General features: G+C 40.9%; 1 protein-coding gene across 1 annotated transcript in view; it reads right to left on the bottom strand.

Moving 5' to 3' along the window:
- The window catches only part of LOC117521012 (long-chain-fatty-acid--CoA ligase 1-like), a 124459-nt gene extending 102448 nt beyond the window's left edge, over nt 1–22011 (bottom strand). The window contains exons 1-3 of the mRNA XM_034182345.1: nt 21956–22011; nt 9317–9779; nt 7409–7523 (exon numbers count right to left, since the gene is read on the bottom strand). Coding sequence (XP_034038236.1) covers nt 7409–7523; nt 9317–9523 — 322 coding nt within the window. The 5' untranslated portion in view covers nt 9524–9779; nt 21956–22011. The remainder of the gene's footprint in view (nt 1–7408; nt 7524–9316; nt 9780–21955) is intronic.
- Nucleotides 22012–22636: the final 625 nt, after the last annotated feature.

Raw genomic sequence — 22636 nt, 5'->3', positions numbered from 1 at the left:
CTTTGAGTCTGGTCTGCTTGAGGTTTCTTCCTCAGAGGGAGTTTTTTCCTTACCACTGTTGCTCTGGGGGTTGGTAAGGTTAGACCTTACCTGTGTGAAGCGCCTTGAGGCAACTCTGTTGTGATCTGGCGCTATATAAAGGAAAATAAATTGAAATTGAATTGAAGGAAATGTACTACTAGCAGGAGACTTCAATCCAAAACTGGAAATTAGAGTAGGACAATACCAACAAAAAGAAAGTAGAAACAGGAGAATCCTAAAAAAAACCTACTAAAAGAAGCAGATTGCAAGGCAATCAACCTCAAATCTGAAACAGGCCTGTGGACAAGAGAGAACAGACACAACGATGAAAAATCTGTAATAGACTACATAATAGCATGTGAAGAAATGGAACAAAGAACAACAAGAGTAGAAGGTGATGAAGCAGGAACCCTCAGACCCAAAAACAAACATGGGGAAACAGACCACAACACGATAACAGCTTGCATCCAAATACCAGAGACCAGCCAAAGAACAAAAAGAATTAAAAGATGGAACCTAGACAATGAAGAAGGTTGGAAGGAATACAACAAATTACTGCCCAAAAAAATTAGAAATATAAAACCTAGTGAATACAAAGAATATGAAACAGCAATAAAGGAAGCCCTAAAAGAAACGATAGGACAAAGAACAATAAGCATAAACCAACAAAAAGAAAAAAAGAGAGAGAGAAAAGGAAAATTTTCCAGAAGGCCTGCAAAGAGGAAAAAAAGGAAGCATTAGAGAGCTACTATGAAGCACAAAGGAAACTAAGAAAGACAATGGACGAGAAATATAAAAGGGAAGTTCAAGAGAACCTGAACAAAATTATTACCAGTAGAGACCAAAGAAACAAGATATGGAAAATGAGGATAAAGTTAGCCAAGACGGGACAGGCAGAATACAACTACATCACAGAGGATAACAGAGAAATCACTAATGAGTTAGAAACCAAATCCCACATCACAAACTGCTACGAGGACCTATAACGAGCAAGAGAAGGTAAACCGGAGTATGAGGCGTGGACCAATAGAATATCAGAAGAGGTTGAGAGAGTTACAAACCAACTAAGACCGCAAAACATACCAAAAATAGACCTCGAAGAGATGCTGCAGGTAACAAGGAAACTAAAACGGAAAAAGGCAACGGGACCAGACAAGATACCAAACGAAATATTCATAAATGCAACAAATGACACTATGAAAATATACTGTACAATGTTTAATCAAACAGCACATACAAACAAAATCCCAGATGAATGGAGGAACGGCCACATTATAAGCATATACAAAGGTAAAGGAAAAAAAGGCAAATGTGCCAATGAAAGGGGAATTACCCTCAGCAGCAACATAGGAAAATTTTATGAAAGAATAATACACCATAGAATAAAATCCCTGATACAAATCAGTGAACTACGGGGAGGTGGTAAGGAAAACATAGGAACTGCAGACCACATTTTACTATTAAACCACCTGATTGACAACAAAAAACCAAGATATATAACATTCCTGGATGTGACCAAAGCATATGATAAAGCCTGGGCAGATGCCCTGATGTACACTCTCTACAAAAACGGACTAAGAGATAAAATATGGCTAAAAATAAAAAAGAGCTCAACGAAAACCTGAAAGCCTCAATAAAGACCAGATATGGACTTACAAGACAAATACAGATCAAAGACAGCATCAGACAAGGAGGAGTTTTGTCAGTCATAATGTACGAACTACTAATAGATGAAATAGGCAAAGAGATCCTGAATAACAACCTTGGAATAGAGACAGGTACAGGAGAAAAAATAGGATGCCTACTATGGATGGACGACATAGCCCTCATATCAGAGACGGCCAAGGAAATGCAAACAATGCTAAACTTAAACGATCTAGCAAATAGGTACCACATAGAATTTGGGGAAGAAAAAAGCAAAGTTATGACGATAGGGAAACCAAAAGATGATACAAATTTCTACATAGGACCCAAGAAACTGGAAAAATGTGTAAATTACAAATACTTAGGGAAAATAATCAACAATAACAACAATCAAACCGACCAAATAGAAGAAGCAAAAAAGAAAGCAGAAGGAGCCTTATAAACCATCCTACAAATAGCAGGAAGCCCGGATCTAAAAGGAATAGAAATGAGACTTATCTGGCAGCTAGTGGAATCATGCATAATCCCAATAATTGTGTACGCAGGAGAATCAGTGGCAACAACAAAAAAGAGGGAAAAATGAGGAACCACATCTTGGACAATATATTAAAACGGCTCCTAATACTACCAACAACACCAAGAGAAATCATGTATGCGGAAACAGGGCTCTGGGATATAGACCATATAATACAAAAAAATAAGGTAAACTTCCAAAAAAGGATAAATACAGTAGGATCAGACCTAATGAAAAGCATAATCAACAACAACAGTAAACCATGGAAAAGGGAAGTCAACAAGATTAGGGAAAAACTGCAAATAACGGATCAAACAAGCAAAGGAGATATAAAAAGCAAAATAGGTGAACAGCTAATGAAGAATATCAAAGAACAAGGAGAGATCAAATCAAAGGTAAAACATTACATTGAAAACGTAAAAAGGTTGGAAATAGGAAACCCTACCTGGACAAACTAAACAGGATGGAAGCACATAGCATCATGATGGCAAGAACAAGAATGCTGTCAGTAAAATGCAACTATAGGAATAAATATGCCAATGTATCCTGTAGGTTCTGCAATGCTGAGGAGGAAACCCAAAAACATATATGAGGTCTGTTAGAAAAGTATCCAACTTTATTTTTTTCAAAAACCATATGGATTTGAATCACGTGTGATTGCATCAGCCAAGCTTGAACCTTCGTGCGCATGCGTGAGTTTTTTCACGCCTGTCGGTTACGTTATTCGCCTGTGAGCAGGCTTTGTGTGAGCAGTGGTCCACCCCTCTCGTTGGATTTTTATTGTGAATAAAATGTCTGAACAATTTGGAGCTTTGCTGCATCAAATTTTTCCAGAAACTGTGAGAGACCTCCAGGTGGACACCATTCGGAAAATTCAGATGGCTTTCAGGGACGATTTTATGGGGATTACACAGATTAAGGAGTGCTCCAGCCGGTTTAAAGACCGCCCACAGCGTCTGAGAGCACGGCGCACTCTGAGCGCTGATCGACAGGCTGAAACAACCAGATCATTTCCAAAGTGAAGGCTTTGTTGATCAGGGACGTCATCTGACTTACACAACAATGGCAGAAGACATGGACATCAGTACTTTTTTGGCACATTCCACTGTTACAGGAGTTTTTGTCATGGAAAGAGGAGCGGAGGGATGCGCCACCGTGCCGCTCATGGTGCGGCACAAAACCACCTCCGTGTTGGTCTCACAGGACGGCTTTCAAACGGCTTTTCAGTCATGTGACTATCTGAGAAATTGTGCATGAGCTGGACATGCCCCAACATGTCCTGTGAGGCTTCATCATGGCGTTGCTGTGCGCCATGCGGATCCACCGCGACGCGCGGAATTCCTCCGCACGTCTGTCTCAATGTGCTGAAAAAGTGCTGATGTCCACGTATTCCGCAATTCCTGTGCTAGTCAGACGACGTCCCGGATCAACAGAGCGTCCAGTTTGGAAATGAATGGCACATTCCACTGTTACAGGAGTTTTTGTCATGGAAAGAGGAGCGGAGGAATGCGCCACCGTGCCGCTCATGGCACGGCACAAAACCACCTCCGTGTTGGTCTGCATGGCGCAAAGCAACGCCATGATGAAGCCTCACAGGACATGTTGGGGCATGTCCAGCTCATGTACAATTTCTCGGATAGTCACACGACTGAAAAGCCGTTTGAAAGCCGTGTGCACGCAGGTTCAAGCTTGGCTGATGCAATCACATGTGATTCAAATCCATCTGGTTTTTGAAAAAAATAAAGAGGTTGGATACTTTTCTAACAGACCTCGTACTAGAAGAATGCCAGCAAATCAACAGGCAAGAGTACCTGAAAGTAACAACTGAGGATATCTTTGAAGAAGATACAACCAAACTAAGAGAAACTGCAAAAGCTCTTACATGGACCAAGGAAAATCTAAAATACTAATGTGCTGCTCCCCCCTCAAAATGGTAGGGTAGCACCCAGCAGACCTGGGAACGCACACGAGACGAGACGAGACTCGTGGTGTTTATTAAGTGGACAGTTTTCAAAAGGATAAGATTTTAACAGGAAAACACAAAGCTTTTTTTAAGTGCTTCCCAGACAGACTGCAAAACATCAGCCAGCACAGTGTGGCAAATACATTTAAAAAACCAGATCTAAAGGTCCCTTCAAACAAAACATGATTGAGGCAGAACTGCGCATGAAGGTGGAGTCGAATGGCACTCTTGGAAAATCAGAGCTGCCCTCGAATGCCTCATACAGCAGTCGCCACTTCTATTCAGGCACGGCACATGTGCTCTATATTTGCGCCCATCACGCTCGAAACCCATTCGAACATTGTTCATGCGCACGCATGTGAGCGTGCAAGAAACCATTGCCATGCGATCGTTCATGCCTGTGTGTCCAGCGATGAAAGCGGGCCATGGAAAAAAAAACTGACAAGTTTTGGCAAGGGCCAAAGGCCCGAAGCCCCTGGCGGGGGGTCAGAGGGTTCTCCCCCAGAAAAATTTGAAATCTCAGATCCATTCTGATAGAATTTCAGGTCTATTTACCCACCAAAAAATAAATAAATAAATAATCTCCAAAAAAATTGTATTTTTTGTTGGGTCAGGTCAAGTTTTCCACCACAGTCTTTTCACATAACTTGTATTGTGCTACCAGTCTTTAATCCAAAAATAAAATAGCATGAAAAGTGATAAATAAAATAAAATAAATAAAAAGAAATATGAAACTGCACTGTGCTGTTTTCTTTGATTACTTGGTAGTGTGAAACTAAAGTGGTAAATATTTTCTTCTGTTAACTAAATGTCTGTTTGACCACTTGTGACCCTACGTATGAAAAAACATCTTCAGTTTTACAACATCTGATAAGGTCATTCCTGAGCCTTATCACACAAATGACCTCTGAGTACCACAAACTGCTGCGAGCTGAAATGGCTCCACCTTGTGATCAATTACAATGTAAGAAAAAGGCACCGTCTTAAATAGACAAGTGTCACAGTGGGACATCGTTCATAACCTCCAAGTGACCTCTGATCCTTACCATGATAAAAAAGACATTCTCTCAGATGAAAGGGACTCTTTGATTATCACAGCGCTGTCATTCATGTAGATAGATGGACAATCATTCAGTCTTCACTTGGGACTTTGTTTTAACAACCAGTTTCTTTTAATTAACTCTGTGTCTATGTTTGAACAGATGCATTCTTTAGGCACTGACCCCTGCCCTGAAGTGTGGATAAAAGCAGAGTTCAGAAAGCCACACTTTGCACTGTCCCAATGAGAACACCCTGGTTGACACAGTGTCCGAAGCTTCGTACTAAAAAGCCTGTTATATGACAAACGGTCAATGTCTGGACTCTTTCTTTCCACAGAGAGCGTGAAAATCCTTCGGCCTCCACAATAGTTAAAGAAAATTAAAATTAAAAAAAATCTAAGTTATTTAAAGTTTAGGCTTTTCTTGCAGTTATGGCAGTAACAATTAAAAATCTGTGTAGCTTTAAGTGGTAAAATAAAAATAGTTCGAACAATTTACAAATATAAAACACTCACTCAGCTCGACAGTGATTGATTTAACTTCCTGCAGCTAACAGGCTAACATTATCTGATGAACTCGAGCACAGTACTAATGTCATGGATTATTTTCAATTACTCACTCACCTCAGACAAATTTTTGCCCATTGCTCAAACTCATTAATCTTGTGGTTTTGACTCACAGACTGAGAGTTAATGCTTTAATGCTAACAGCATTAGCATTTTTAACAGCTGGAAGCTTCGCCCGTTAGCTGGAGCTGGAGAGTGTGATGACAGGTATCAACAGTGATCGCTGTTGCCATCTTAACAGGACAGCAGTGAGGTGGACCAGCGCCCAGCCATTTGTGTTACCGATGTGGGTGTTACTGTGGGCTGTTTACTGTAGACAGACAAATGACAGCGCCAAATAGCTGAATAATAATTCTACATGGCTCTGTTTGCAAACACAGCAGAAGTCGATAAGCTTGAATCTTCGACTGGACTGGGTTGCCTGACGCGAGGACATTTCGTTTCAAATCGCAGAAGCTTCCTCAGCTAAAATTCTTGCTCTGGTAGTCTGACTTCTGTCTTGACTCTTGTAGACAGTTCATTCTTCTCTACAAGAGTCAAGACAGAAGTCAGACTACCAGAGCAAGAATTGAGGAAGCTTCTGCGATTTGAAGCGAAACGTCCTCACGTCAAGCAACCCAGTCCAGTCGAAGATTCAAGCTTCTCTACTATGGAAACCACCTGGACAACTGAGAGCCTACACAGAAACACAGCAGAAGTAACAAGAGGTGGAGATGGACATATGATGGATCAACAAAATGCAAACATTTTACTTGAAAGCCAAATGAAAGCCAAGCTTTTCTCACTTTTATGCTTTTCTTATATTCTGCTGTCACTTTGCCGCTGCAACAATGCAAATTTCCTCACTGTGGAACAATAAAGGATTCTATTATATGGCTCTGACTGGCTGATTACTGGTCTGATATTTTCCCATATCAGACCAGTTTCCATGACAATCAGTCTGCAACTCATATTTTCTTTACAAACCAGGAAGCTAAAAACGCAATTAGAAAAAGCAAGTCGGACATGAATGTACTCCATGAATATCTCAACAGCACAGAAAAAAAACACAGACTGAAAGCTTACCAGCTAACAAGCGGACCAACTGTTAGCAAGTTCTTCATGGAGGTGAAGAAAGCGAATGAGCTCAACACCGTCAGCAGCATATTCGGGCGATACTGTAAGTTTGAGGGTTTATATGTATAACAGCCATATAATAAATGAATTATTAACCTCGCTTGCTCGGTCTGTACAGGGATATCAGAGCCCCGTGTTTTTCGCACAGACCTCGTGTATTGACAACATGTCGGTCTGATATTTCCCTGTACAGACCTCGCGCTTGGTTAATAATCCTTTAATATTATTTAAGCAATATATGCTATAAACTTGAAATATTTCAGGTTTATGGTATTTAATAAACTATTTTAAGCAAAATGATGGACTGGATTTGTGGATTAAGCAGACTGCCTGTAAGTGTATGACTCTTATGAAAGACCAGCAATTTGTAACTGTATTTTTTTACTGTAATGTACTGCAGTCCCTGTGTGAAGTTCAGACCACATGCATGAAGTACAAACTGCACATATGACTGGTCAAAATAATGATAAGAGGGATAATAAGAGTAATAAAGGGCTCTTTACGCATAAGTATGAGTATAAATCACATAATGTTAATGACTTACTGGAGACTCTGGCCCCTCTGAGGAAGAACTCATATAGTGTTCTGGCATCTTCATAGATGTGAGTCATGCAACCATCTCCATCCAGCAGTACTGATCGGCGTGCCTGCTCTCCTCCCTGATTAAAAAGAAGTAGATACAGTAAGTCCTGTACAGGCCCTGAGGTCTACCAGGCCAATGTCCATCCCTGTATACTGTATCATGCAGCAGAGAAGCACAGGACTCCCCGAGACAGGATACCTTTCCATCCCACATTTACAGCTTGGTAGACTAAGACAATGCAGATTAACCCTCAAATGACCAAGCTATTTTAGTGACTAATATGTCTGAGTGGGGTCTTTGATCTGTTTCAATGATTGTTTTACGGTACTTAATATTTAGTACATTCCTTAATATAGTTGTCGATCATCTAATGTAGTAATGTATTGAATTTGGTATTTATTTTACCAAAAAGTAGGCAAACAAAAAATCAAACACCAGTTATCTTGTCTGTTACATCATGTAAAATGCACATTACCTTTTATTTCTTTGCATTTTATTTCTTTGAATCAAAAATGAAGACATTACATCATAAAAAGTGAAGTTACGTTGAGTACAATATGTATTACAACGTGGTAGGATAGTTCTAGCATCACAATATTCCATAACAATTCTATGTCCATCAATCCATCATCCATCAATCCATCAATGGCGCTATTTTCATCCTCACTCTGGGCATCAAGAATCAGTTTCAGTGCTTCTGCAGCTGTAAATGTTGTTATTCTACATCTGTTGGCCATGCTTCCCTGCTAAACAGTAAAATATAATGATTAGAGTTTTCAAATTACTACATCTAAAGCTTTAATGTCAAAAATCTCATAGATGTCTCTGGGGTCATAAGTGACACAGCACGTTTGGATTATAGTGGCCACACGGAACGGCTGATCCTTGCAAAATTCTATGAGCACATGCAGGGCAAATAGAGTGACAAATTCCTGGTAGGAAACCTTTCCCCCTTCGAAGAGGTGGAATGGTGCACAAACGTATGCTGGGTTTGTAAATGACCCCATTCAGTCGCTTGAGGGTGAAGTGTCTTGCTAATATAATTTGTCAACACTTGATATTTACTTGTGTTGAGCTGTTGAACCATAAGGTAAGTCTCTCCATTTACACTCCTGTGTTCACCTATAGTCATGAATTTTGGGTAATGACCGCATGAAGATAACAGATGCAGGTGGCAGAAATGTTCCTCTGTCGAGTATCTGGACACAGAGTATCTGTGTGTGTGTGTGTGTGTGTGTGTGTGTGTGTGTGTGTGTGTGTGTGTGTGTGTGTGTGTGTGTGTGTGTGTGTGTGTGTGTGTGTGTGTGTGTGTGTGTGTGTGTATAACTTCGATCACGGAGAAACTGGGGCGAGCTGACATTTGTTGTTTGGTGTGTTTATGTATTTTGGGTCAAGGATGAACGCTGTGAAAATGGAAAGTTAATAGGACTACTATTTTTGAGAAATTTGGGATATTAGGTAACAAGAGTGAACAATGGACGTTGATATCACCATGACTCAGTCCCTGGTAACCAAACAAGCTCTGAACAAAGGTAATATCTCAACCCTGCCAGTTGGAAAACATGACAAATAAATACAATTATTCACAAAAATTTCTCATTTTAATTTCCTGCACTTTCAGTTAAAATCGTGATAGAAACTTTGCATAATTTATTACCACCAGCTGACAAAAATGTGAGCTGCCTATTTTATAAACACAATCTGGAGGCCGTGGATCCCCACTGCCAACACGCTGTTCATAATATAAACTTACATCTCAGTGTGTTGAGCGTGCAGAGTCTCCATCCGCCCTGTGACGCCGTTCAGGTTCATGAATGACTAACAGACAGAAACCAGTTAGACTGGACAGACACTTCCTCTTAAACTCACCTGAACCTCGACTGACTGATGCTGGAGGTCACAGACGGGTGGAAGAGGCTTTGAGCGTGTTGCCAGGTGGGAGAATGTCACATCAGCCATTGATGCCATTCTGACTAACGCTGGGGGGTAGAGACTTGTGATGTACTGACTGACATGATACACATCTGGAAACTTCAGCCTCTGCAGTAACTTCTGGCTCAGCATGATGGCGCTCATTAAAGCGTGTGTGTGTTTGTGTGATTTAGTGGAAAACCTGTCTGTGTGTAGGTGGTGTAGTTGTCAAATAATTGTCTCGGTTAATTGTGTTCACCTGTTAATTGACTTGGTTGAACGTGTTTGAAAAACTGAGCAGCTGTTCCTGAGGTAAAGTGGAGTTCCACAGTGGAAGGCCTGAGGTTCATTTAACAGTGTGTGTTATAGTAAGGTGTGTGTGTGTGTGTGTGTGTGTGTGTGTGGAGGGATGCTGGGTGATCTAAGGAGCAAGACAAAGACATAAGTCATAGTAAAAAGTCAATTTAATGTAATCTGCTTTTCTTTTCACATTTATTAATTCTTATACAAAAACTTGGATCATTAAGTTTGCACGTGCATTGCATGGTAGTTATTTCAATCGGTTACAATTTTATATTATTTCTTAAAGCAATTCCAAATTATACTCATTTCAAAGACTGCCGCCACCACCACAATCCTAAACCCCACAACTTATCACTACAAACAAAATTGTTTTCAACATAAATTCAGTCCATCATATTCAGTGAGAGCAGACATCTAAAAGAAGGCAAAACACAGCAAACAAGCCACCACATAATGAGGAAATAGTAAACTTGTATGTGCAGCACATAATCCTGAGCAAAGCCAGATAACATCCGACAGGAGGAAGTGCATATTTTTGTAGATAAACAGATTGACAAAGAATGCAGCCAGTCTGCTCTGTGTAAGCCTGATCCCATCAGGTCTCAGAAGTTAAGCAGAGTGGGTGTCAGGAAGGACATCTGACATAAAACATGGGCCAAATCCCAATGTGGCTCTGTACTGGATCCGCGGTGGCAATCCTGAACAATCAGGAGCAGCCAAAAGAACAACAACAACAACATATTAGATTTACAGGGTACACAACCCTGCTCAAAACTTAGCTGAGCTAATAGGATTTTGAAAAAGGAACAGTGAGCACCATCTGTTGTGCTTACTTAACACGTTACAGGGCGTCATATGTCATATAACATCAAATCCAAATGACCATGTCTGACCACTACTTTGGAGACCAAACATTCAAAACTATTCCATTTATTATCATCACAATCATTATTATTATTATTATTATTATTATTATATAAATACATAATTTATTGGTATTTTAAGAGGACAGGGCACATCTGGGGCCAATTAGATTTCAGCTCCTCTGGTCCTACCTCTAAATCCACCCCTGATCTGGCCCATTGTTAACTTCCTGAAGTGAACAATTTGTCAGATCAGGGTCCCGTCACACGACAGCACAAATGCCGTATGAATCACATGAATTGGAAAAACAAACAGAATATGAGCTACATTCATATGGGGCAGACATTTGTACAGCTGTGTACAAATACCGTACAAATACCCAGAATGTGGTACAAAGCTGGCTCAAATGATTTGCACAATTTGGAGTGCAGAAGCTCCCAAATCCAGGTTGACAACCCAGAGTGCAGGTTGAATACAGACATAAACCTTCCCCCATAAAAAATAAAAACAGAATAAAATTTTAAAAAAGACAAAGAATAAATACAACACAGCATGAAAACCCACAATGCTGGCACCTGAGGTCTCAGTGGAAAGCAAGCCCGGGGGGTGGGGGGCGGGGTTGGCATGGCAGGGCAAGCACTGTGGTCCACTCTTTTGAAGACCTGCCGTGTCACACTGCTTGGGTGTCGAATGACATCCAACCCATGGACCAATTATATGAAGACCAGGGTCCCCTGACCATTGCATCAGTGGAGTACATGTGTGATCACATTATTATTATTAATAATAATAATAATAATAATAACGACTTTGACTTCTAGAGTGCCTTATTATTACGAAGATACCCAAAGCACTTACAAGTTGTATTATTTTCATTCACTCGCACAATCACATATTAGTGGTGGTAAGTTACTTGTCTAGCCATAGCTGCACTGGGGCAGCTATGGCTAGACGAGTAAAGTAGACTGAGAAAAGTGTGGCTGCCATTCTGTGCCTATGGCCCCTCCGACCACCACCTTCATTCATACACATTCATAAATAAGCATGTTTTTTTGACTGTGGGAGGAAACCGGAGTGCCCAAACGAAACCCACACAGACATGAGAACATGCAAACTCTACACCAGGCGTGGGCAACGAGGGCCGAGACAGTGCAGGTTTTCCTTGCAACCACTCATCTCAACAGGTGAGTTGCTGATGAGCTTCTCCCCTGAACATAAACACCTGATCTTTAATGAAATCACCTGCTGAAGTGATTGGTAGAAAGGAAAACCTGCAGTGTTTCGGCTCTTCATGGCACATGATTGCCCACCCCTGCTCTACACAGAAAGGGTGGGAGGCGATCCCACAACATTCTTGCTGTGAGGCAACAGTGCTAACGACTAATCTGCCGTGCTGCCCACATTATAGACATCTGATCACCAACGTGCACACCCACAGCCGTTATTACAGGCAGGGATGAAAGTAAGATTAGATACTTGCAGGAACTGTGCTACTCAAAAGTTTATTGCTCACGCGCAGCACACTCGCATCATACTAAGAATATTAAAGACTGCTCTTAACCCACCTGTGGCATTGAGCAGAGATGCTCGACAGGGGAGGAGGATTATTATCAGCTTTAGGGTGCAGGCAGGATAACTTTGTCCAACATCTTCCAGTTGAGCAGCAATTATGAGCCAGGCAGATGTGTCAACATGTTCCGCGCTGCAGAGGGTTTTGCAAGAAGCAGTGAAGAAAGGCAACCCCAAGGAGGTGCACTCGTTGCTGCAGAACATGACAAACTGCAAATTCAATGTCAACTCCACAGGCCCAGAAGGACAGACGGCACTCCACCAGTTCGTCATTTACGGAAACCTGGAGCTGGTAAAAATGCTGGTGTAATTTGGCGCAGATATCTGACTGTCCAACAGGGAAGGGTGGAGAACAGTCATTTCTAGCTACACAGTTGTGCCAGATTTCAGGAAAAAAAAAACTACTCCTACTTTGCAAGCATCACCACCACCAACCACTGCAAAGCAACCAAACACGGCGCACTTTGCACTCTCAAATCCAAAACACCGCACTGCTTTTATGCAGCACTTCTCTGCAAAAATATCAAATAAAATAAATTAGGGCTGAAACGATTAGTCAAGTAACTCGAATTATTCGATTACAAAAAATGATCGAGGCCTCGAAGCTTTGTTTAATGTTGTAGTACATGTGCCAACCCTGTGTGTGGTGCTGCAATGTCCCCAGAGAAAAACAGAAGAAGACTAGAGCATAACAGCTAATTAAATTAGCAACGATAGCTACAGCTTTACAACATGACACACAGAGTAAAATAAAGCCTGAGGGTCCACGCTGATCATCTGAAATAGACTTACTGCGCATTTAAAGTGAAGCAGTGTGTTTGTCTATTTTTTAAAAACACGGTCCACTCGACGTGGGGAGTGACTATTGACCCGGCGGCAGGCTGCTGTCTCTCTTTGCTCGGTGCAAGTCACAACACCGCCCCTGGCTACACTGACAAACGGCAGAAGTCCAGTCTTTCTTCTGTGTTTCGCTTTTTAATTTTTGCTTTTTTGGGCAACACACAACACTTCACAAACACGGTAACTTAAATAAAATAATTTAAAAAACTGACTGCGAGGCTGCATGTTCAACCTCCAGCTGAAATGCATCTGCTGAATCGTAGAGAAAGAGGGATAAAAAAAAAAAATAAAAAAAAATCACACAGGGAAAAAAAAAAAGAAAAATGGTAAAATTTTACAAGTTGGAGAAAACAAAACAAAACAGAAAGCCACATCCCATCACCATTTCAGCAAAATGTCAACACTCTGGTGCAGCGATATTGTGCCATTGCTTAGTAGGGAGAGCCCTGGACTATTGATGATGTTTAAAAACGCAAAAGTACTTTTTATCCGATTACTCGATTAACCGGCAGAATAATCAATAGAATACTCGATTACTAAAATAATCAATAGCTGCAGCCCTAACATAAATAAAACGAAACAGCCACGCCGGCCAGTTTTGTCGGTACTGAAGTTTTCCCATTAAGTGCATGTTTATACCGATCATGCACTCCACTCCAGCAGGAGCCAATTCGTGTTTATGTGTGTGTGCGTCAACATGTGCGTGTTTGGAGTCCACAGCGCAGGTGGCCCCCTTTTAACGCTACACAGTCAGTTCTTCCTCAGCAGGGGCGCAAATGCAACCTGTTGTCTTTTTTGTCTTTTAAACTTATTTTATGTCACATTAAGAATGTCAATAATGCAGTACAACTACAACTCGACTGCCATTCAAATGTTATCCACCACGAGAGAAACAAGAATGTGCCGACTGCTGTAGGAATGCTGTACGAGGTGTTCGAGTGCAGTTCGATTGCAGCACGAATTGCATGAATGTTGTTCAACTGACCATTCGTGCTCTAGTGTGACAATGGAATTCGGCCTGAAACACACCCGATGTGTTTTGTGTGCCTGGCAGATGCATTGTGTTTTGATTTTCATTTTGGTGGCAGTCTTAAGGACCCCTTCACACAGTGAGAAGTTTGGACGGCGTTTGGACAAAAACGGTGAAGCAGCGCGAAACAATTCAAAATTCGCGCACCACGAAATATTGTATTAACGGCAGGCATGCACGAACCCGGTGCAAGAGTTTGTGCATGTGCCGGTGTCTTTTGGGCAGGAACACACAGTGCCAGCTGCGGCACATCGCGCCGCTTATGTGGAGGAAATATAAAAAAACAGCTGGTACCTGTAGGGGACCACACTGTGCCACTTATGTAGAAAAAAAACACAAAAAACAACAACAACAAAAAAAAACATACGACCCACTGGACGTGAACTCACACCGTCCAAAAGCTCTGATTGTCAGTCAATCAGTCTGAGCTACGGAGCTGTTCTTTGAAAGCTGCAGGAATCTGCCTCATATCAGGAAGGACATGGAAGTATTACAAAGTAAATTAAAATCACACACCATATAAAAATACTGCATTTATCAAGTGAGCAATAAAAAAATATGAACCATCTGTTCCTCTGTAAATGACCCATGGTCACAGACATACAGTCATGAAATGACATGAATGAGAAGCAGATCACTCGTCTCATTCATGTCCACATCTGCTGGCACATCTCCAACCGGCCCTGCGCGTGTCTTGTAGACGATGCGCTGCAGGACACCATATCATGTGGAACAGAGCTCACGGGGGTGACGTGACAGTGAGATCGCCTGCTACATGTTCTAATTTGATGGTCCTTTTCAACCTGGAAGCAGCCTGTCCATGTGCAAGCGCTCGCTCACTGCAGCATGTCGCAAGAGTGATATATGTTTTTATTTGTACGCACAGCGCACACTTTGTCCTTCAGGTGCTTGTGTGCGCAAATAGTTGTAGCAACAGGTGTACGAGGTGCTGGAGGCAGGAACGACATTACCCAGATTGCACACAATTCCTGCATCATGTGCACTAAGTGTGCACTTTGTCCCAACTTTGCACTATGTGTGAAGAGGCCCTACCAGATTACACTTTGTACACCATCTCAGGGAAGCTTCCCAGATGTGTCTCTAGAAGGACGTGGCCATTGCTACAACTTATCTGGCGGTGGCAATTTTGAAATTGTACCGGCAGCATGAAATACATGTACTTGACACCTTTTGGTCGCTGAATCGATACCAATTCGATATGTTTGCAGGAGAATGAAGGTCCAAGACTATAGGGTCCTGGTGTTTCCTGTCTTTTTCTATGATTGTGAAAGTTGGACGGTTTTCACCTCCAGCTGCTGTGCCAACTAGACTGCTGATGTTAGCATTTACACTACTTGCTGTTTCCACAGAAGATTACAAACCCTCATCAGAAAAAGTTAGGAAGTTATGCAAAATACACACAAAAAAGCAGTGATTCTTACATTTACTTTGCCTTATACATCACTGCAGACATAATGAACCCAAGTTATTTCATGTTTGTGTGGTCAACTTCATTTCATGTTTTCATATCCATCCATTATGTCTTACATAATGTCATAAACATAATGTCTTGTTTTAAAAGCTTTTTTTTCTATCAGAACAACTGAAATACAATCTCCTCCTACATTGACAGGAAGGCTGAATCTCAATTATACCCCTCGACCCTTCCCCTTACGCCTTCCCCTCCGTTTTGCGTGGGCACGAGAGACAGAGGGGTGTCTCAATTCTCTTTTTGGAGCGAGGCGGAGGGGTAGGCGGAGGGCTACAAACCCCTTCAAACGGAGTGAATCTGGATGCACACTCTGTTTGGAGAGGTAGGAAGAGCTTACTGCAGTCTCCAAAGAAACAAACATGACGCCGAAAGAGCCGCACAAATGAAAGCGGCTTTCATTACAAATTATGCTGTTTAGAAAGTTATAACTTGCCAAAAAACTTTACAGGCAGTTGTCTATGACAGTAACATGTATGCTGCTGGATGCATGTTGCGTATATTGTCGTTCTGAAGAATATCAGAACTTCGCTTGTGCGCTGAGATGTTATAATGCACATACAAACGCTACGACAAGACACTTTTATTTCTCACAATAGAGAAAATCATGATAAAAGATAAGCATGTTAATTTGTATGTTCATAAATCCTTGGATAATAGTGATTCCTGCTGTTGGATTTCAAGGTCTGTAACGTGTGTGTATTTTGTAAACAAACGGGGAGCCCTGAGCACACTCTACTCGTCTCCTAATAAGCTTTCAGGCAGAAAATAAGGAGAAGTTTCAACAGTGGGAATAAGTTGGAAAATATATAAACACACATGTATATGTGTAACACATAACCTGACGTCCTAATAGACTGATATTATTTGTCAAGGAAATTTCTAAAGGAAATAGGGCTGGAAGCAAAAAATGGGAGAATTTGAAAAAGAAATATCAGGTTAACAGAACTAGATGCAGCCCATAACATACATACAGGTGCTGGTCATATAATTAGAATATCATGAAAAAGTTGATTTATTTCAGTAATTCCATTCAAAAAGTGAATCATTGCACACAGACTGATATATTTCAAGTGTTTATTTATTTTAATTACTAATTAATTATTAATCAATCAATTAATTATTAATCAAACAATATTAATTATTACTATTATTGACTGTTATTAGTATTATTAACATTAATTAGTATTATTAACATTAATTAGTTATTAATTAATTAATTATTAATGCTATTAATTATGATTACAAATTATGAATTAATTAAATTAATTAACATGACATGATTGCGATGCGTCAAAGAAATCTGCGACTTCTATTTCTTTGCATTTACACAGAAAGGCGAGAAAATAAAAAGAGCAAACGGGCTACTGCAACAAGTTGCGTTTCGGTTGCCATGTTAACAAACAGTGAAGACGGCAGTTTGACACAGGCAGTTTTTTTTTCCTCCTAAGGTGGAGGGGTGTCTCAATTCATAGGGCTAGAGGCATACCCCTTCACCTTACCCCTTGTTTTAAAGGGGTAGGTGTAGGGGTAGGGCCAAGGGGAAGGGGTAAAGAGAATTGAGATTGGGGGAGAAAAACAGGTCTCCCAACTCAAATTTTTGCCTCGGCAGCTTTCTCATTTGAACTGGTTCCTGACTCCTCCCACTCAATGTCAATTAATTCGTCAATTAATTTGTCAATTAATTCGTTTGAAATAATATACAAACAATGAATGTTTATGAGTTCAATGGTATGAATATTTCATGAGGTGAAAGCTGGAACATATCATTCAATGAGGTGAAGCAGAGTTGAATAATATGTTCCAGCTTTCACCAAATTAAATATTTGTTTCATTGAAAGAATGCAAAACCCCAATTCCAATGAAGTTGGGTCGTTGTGTAAAATGTAAATAAATACAGAATGCAATGATTTGCAAATCCTCTTCAACCTATATTCAACTGAGTACACCACACAGATATTTAATGTTCAAACTGATAAACTTGATTGTTTTTGTGCAAATATTTGCTCATTTTGAAATGGATGCCTGCAACATGTTTCAAAAAAGTTGGGACGGGCAACAAAAGACTGGGAAAGTTGATGAATGCTCAAAGAACACCTAACTGGAAACAGATAAGTGTCATGATTGGGTATAAAAGGAGAATCCCCAAAAGGTTCAGCTGTTCACAAGCAAAGATGGCACGAGGATCACCACTTTATGAACAACTGCATGAAAAAATAGTCCAACAGTTTAAGAACAATGTTTCTCAATGTTCAATTGCAAGGAATTTAGGGATTCCATCATCTACAGTCCATAATATAATCAGAAGATTCAGAGAATCTGGAGAACTTTCTACATGTAAGCGGCAAGGCCGAAAACCAACACTGAATGCCCGTGACCTTCGATCCTTCAGGTGGCACTGCATTAAAAACTGACATCATTGTGTAAAGATCTTACCGCGTGGGCTCAGGAACACTTCAGAAAACCATTGTCAGTTAACACAGTTCGTCGCTACATCTACAAGTGTAAGTTAAAACTCTACCATGCAAAGCAAAAGCCATACATCAACAACATCCAGAAACACCACTGCCTTCTCTGGGTTCAAAGTTCAAAAGTCAGCATCTGTGATGGTATGGGGGTGTGTTAGTGTCCATGACATGGGCAACTTATACATCTGTGATGGTATGGGAGTGTGTTAGTGTCCATGACATGGGCAACTTATACATTTGTGATGGCACCATCAATGCTGAAAGGTACATCCAGGTTTTGGAGCAACACATGCTGCCATACAAGCAACATCTTTTTCAGGGACGTCCCTGCTCATTTCAGCAAGACAATGCCAAGCCACATTCTGCACGTGTTACTACAGCGTGGCTTCGTAGTAAAAGAGTGCGGGTACTAGACTGGCCTGCCTGCAGTCCAGACCTGTCACCTATTGAAAATGTGTGGCACATTATGAAGCACAAAATACGACAACAGAGACCCCGGATTGTTGAACAACTGAAGTCGTACATCAAGCAAGAATGGGAAAGAATTCCACCTACAAAGCTTCAACAATTAGTGTCCTCAGTTCCCAAATGCTTATTGAGTGTTGTTAGAAGGAAAGGTGATGTAACACAGTGGTAAACATACCACTGTCCCAGCTTTGTTGAAACGTGTTGGAGGCATCCATTTCAAAATGAGCAAATATTTGCACAAAAACAATAAAGTTTATCAGTTTGAACATTAAATATCTTGTCTTTGTGGTGTATTCAATTGAATATAGGTTGAAGAGGATTTGCAAATCATTGTATTCTGTTTTTATTTACATTTTACACAATGTCCCAACTTCATTGGAATTGGGGTTGTAAAAAAAATTCATTATTTGTTTTGTATGATGGCTAAAATAGATCCTTGTCATTTGATATTTTATTAATTTATAAACAACAGCAAAGGGACTTACATTTTGGTGTTCCATTGCTGCTAAAGTCCAACACGAACTTTAAACAGGTGTCCAAATTGTGACGTGTAGTCTGGTGATACAGTGCACTGATTTTGTACTTCCATTAAAAAAAAACAACAAAAAAAAATGTGTAGGTCCACAGTCCAGCCAAAAATCACTTCAGCTTTTCATCTGACCAGCTCTTCATGCATCCAGACGGCTTATAGCAGAGTGGATTTTGTTTGTGTGTGTGTTGCAAGAACTAGTGCCACCAGTTAGCTCAATCAAATCATCGTCCTGCTTGTGTCACTGTCCCGCATGCGCATGTTGCGGGACAGCGCTTGTGGATGCATGTCCTACCAAAAAAAAAGACTATTTCCTCGGTGCAGCGAAAAAAAAGTCCAGCTTTTCATTCTAACGTCCTGCAAACAGCCTCCAGCGCAGTGGATTTGTTATGTGTGTGCGTGCGCGTGTTGTGTGTGTGTAGGTGTGTGTGCGTGCACGTGTGTGTGTGTGTGTGCAGAGTGCAATGGTACGAAACGTATGGAACCAAATTGCCCTCTAAATGCAATGCAACACAAATGGGATGAATAATCCATGTCACGTGACATACCAAGCAGCAATCAAATGACAAGGATCCACTCAGCCGTTACAATTTCTTCTATTGATGTTTATGATGATGACATAACAAAACACACAGCATAATTAGCTAAATATTGTGTTAAGTCAGCTTAAAAATGTTCTAAAAAACCTGAAATAAATACATTTAAAAAAATAACAGCTTAAAGAATTATTAACAGAACACAACACTCCCGTCCAGAATTGCACCAAAAGTGCTTTCACTGAGCCAAAGGGGTTCATAAACTGGGCTTTCCCTGTTCACAGTCCATGGAAGAGGACATGAAGGAACGCCGAAGAATAGGGATGGGTATCGGGAACCGGTTCTTTTTGGGTATCGTTAAGAAATTATTCGATCCACTGACATGGGAGTGATATTTGACAGCTGTTTGAGGTTCAATCAATGGATAAACTCTGTTGTCAAAGCAAGGTTTTTCCAACTACGCATTTTGGCTAAAATACAAGGTCTGTCAATAAAGTAACGGTTCTTTTTATTTTTTTCAAAAACTATATGGATTTCATTCATATGTTTTTACGTCAGACATGCTTGAACCCTCGTGCGCATGCGTGAGTTTTTCCACGCCTGTCGGTGACGTCATTCGCCTGTGAGCATGCCTTGGGAAGGAGTGGTCCCGCCCCCTCGTCGGATTTTCATTGTGTGGAAATGGCGGAATGAAAAGGACTTTTTTTCCATCAGAATGTTTTCAGAAGCTGTTAGAAACTGGCACCTGGAAACCATTCGAAAAATGTATCTGGCTTTTGGTGAAAATTTTACGGGCTTCACAGAGAATAAGGTCTGTTAGTACAGCTTTAAGGACCCCTTTAAGGACGCTCGGCGTGCGGCGCTCCGAGGTGCGACGACGCGGCACAAGCCACCGGACCATTTCTAAACAGATGGCTCTGTGGATACCTCCCTACTTGTCTTTGCGCACCTACAGTAGGACATTACGGGCGTCTGGCCAGCTTGATGTTCCGCGGTCAAGATATAAATGCTGGGGTGATCATGCTTTTGAAGTAGCCGGCCCCAGACTGTGGAACGAGCTACCCCTCAAGTTTTTTGACTTTTTAAATCTAAGTTAAAGACGTATTTTTTTAAACTGGCTTTTAACACTTAGTGGGGAGGTGACATGTTCTGTGGTGTTTTAAAATTTTATTGTATATGTGTTTTATTTTTGTGAATTTGTGTTTTTAATGTTAAGCACTTTGGACACCAGTTGGTGCTGTAAAGCGCTTTATAAATAAATGTTGATTGATTGACATCAATAGCCTTTTTGCTTAACAATTCCCTTATCGGTCCTTCAGAGTGGCTGTTGTTTTTGAGGGTGTTTATCAGAAAAATTATCATTTCTCTACATTGTTTGCAGACCGTGCAGCACGTCCATAATCAACCGTTTCTGCAGCGCGGTGATGCTTTGAAGCTTGAAGCAATGAAACAGTGCTCCGACCCCTCTCAAAGCCATTAAAATATGACAATCGTGAGTCACTTTTGTGCAGGTTAAAGTCACTAACTGGGACTCTTGTCTTGTTGGGAGAAAGAAAAGAGACTCGTCCTCCATTCTGTTGGCACAATTCCAAACGCTGCGCGGCTCTCTGCCGAGACAGAGTCCGGTCAGAATTAATAACTTCAAAGCGAATCAGCGTTTAAATCAAATGACACCTTTTTCCAAATGTTGTAATACAAACAATAAACTGCAATCGATCAAAATGTTTTTTTCCTCCCAAAATGAGACGTCCTGCATTGACCTGCAGCAGCTGGCTGAGCTCAGCTCAGAGCTATAGAGACATTCATGACAAAATGTCTGAAAGGAAATGCTTTTGACAAAAACTATAGATTTTGTTTATTTTTATTTATGTCCACAGATCAAGGATCCATGACCAATTTCATATTACTTTAAGACTCAATAAAATGCTGTTGACATAGAAAACCTGTAAAGCCTACTTTTAGTACACAGAAAATTCACAGGAGGTATTGATAAGGGAATCGATAAGGAATCGGAGCGATAAGCGGAATCAATAATGGCATCCATATCAATAAAATCTTATCAATACCCATCCCTACCAAAGAACCACCCACAGAAAGTTCTCTTAAGAATCTGGAATTGCGATTGTTGTTGTTGTTTGCTCCCAGGCGATCCCAGCATGCTCCACGCACTGAGGTTGCCAGAACAAAACAGCACTTACCATTATTGCATATTGCAAACTGTTTTTCTTTTTTACTTTCACTTTTGATACTTGGTGTGCTTCTTACCAGTGTGCTGCTATACAACGCTGCTGGAACCTCAAAGTCCCTGACGGAGTCTTCCCAAGGGAGCAATAAATTTGGGGGAGGTAATTAACATTAAAGGTGGTGTTAAAATGAGTCTGCTAGCTCTGCTCCAAACGACTCAGAACTTTTTCTAGCTTTATGGTGCGGAATAAGAGGAAGCTAATAACAGTTTCTGTGGTTAAAAACAGAATAAAGCGGTGGAACAGAGAACTTCTTACCTGTCTGCGTCACTGCTCCCGGTGGACTGACCGCGCGTGCACAGAGAGAACGGGGCACTTTGACAAGCGACGGAAGTCTGTCAAAAGAGTCGAGGTAAATACAAACCACCTCCGGAGGCTTTTCAAAATAAAACCCCTGAACATAATGCGCAGTTGGAAATCACGTTCAATAAACTGCTGCTTCTGAAAAACACATTAACTGTGTTCTAAAATGCAGGAGTTAAAGGCTCCTGTTGGATGAGAAACTGTGCGTAGTGTAAATTTTATCTTGTGGCATCACCAGCAGGACTTTCTTAAAAAGAACATGCAAAAATACACCCTTTAGTACAACAATCATTTGACAAGGGGATGGATACATGAATGCTTCCAAATCACTTAATATTTGTTGGAATTCAGTTATATCAATTATTGAAAAATATGAACAGCATGGCACTGGATGGTGAATCTGTCCGGAGTCAACTCAATCTCACGGCAGTCTGTGATGACATTACGAAAAGGAAATTAATCTATGGTTCATGATACCGTCACAAAAAATGGGACACTTTTCGTGATTCATTTCATGACGGGGGCACGAAATGCAGAATAACATGGGCAGGGGCGTGCTGGGAACGCTTGGAGTTTCATATCCAAGCGGCCCTCAAACCACCAGCGCACAGAGATAGTAAGAGTTCTGCTGTGGCA

This window comes from Thalassophryne amazonica, chromosome 11 (assembly GCF_902500255.1).
Source record: "Thalassophryne amazonica chromosome 11, fThaAma1.1, whole genome shotgun sequence".
NCBI classification, from domain to species: Eukaryota; Metazoa; Chordata; class Actinopteri; order Batrachoidiformes; family Batrachoididae; genus Thalassophryne; species Thalassophryne amazonica.
The sequence above is the reverse complement of the archived record's forward strand: the minus strand, read 5'-3'. Positions and strand labels throughout refer to the sequence as shown.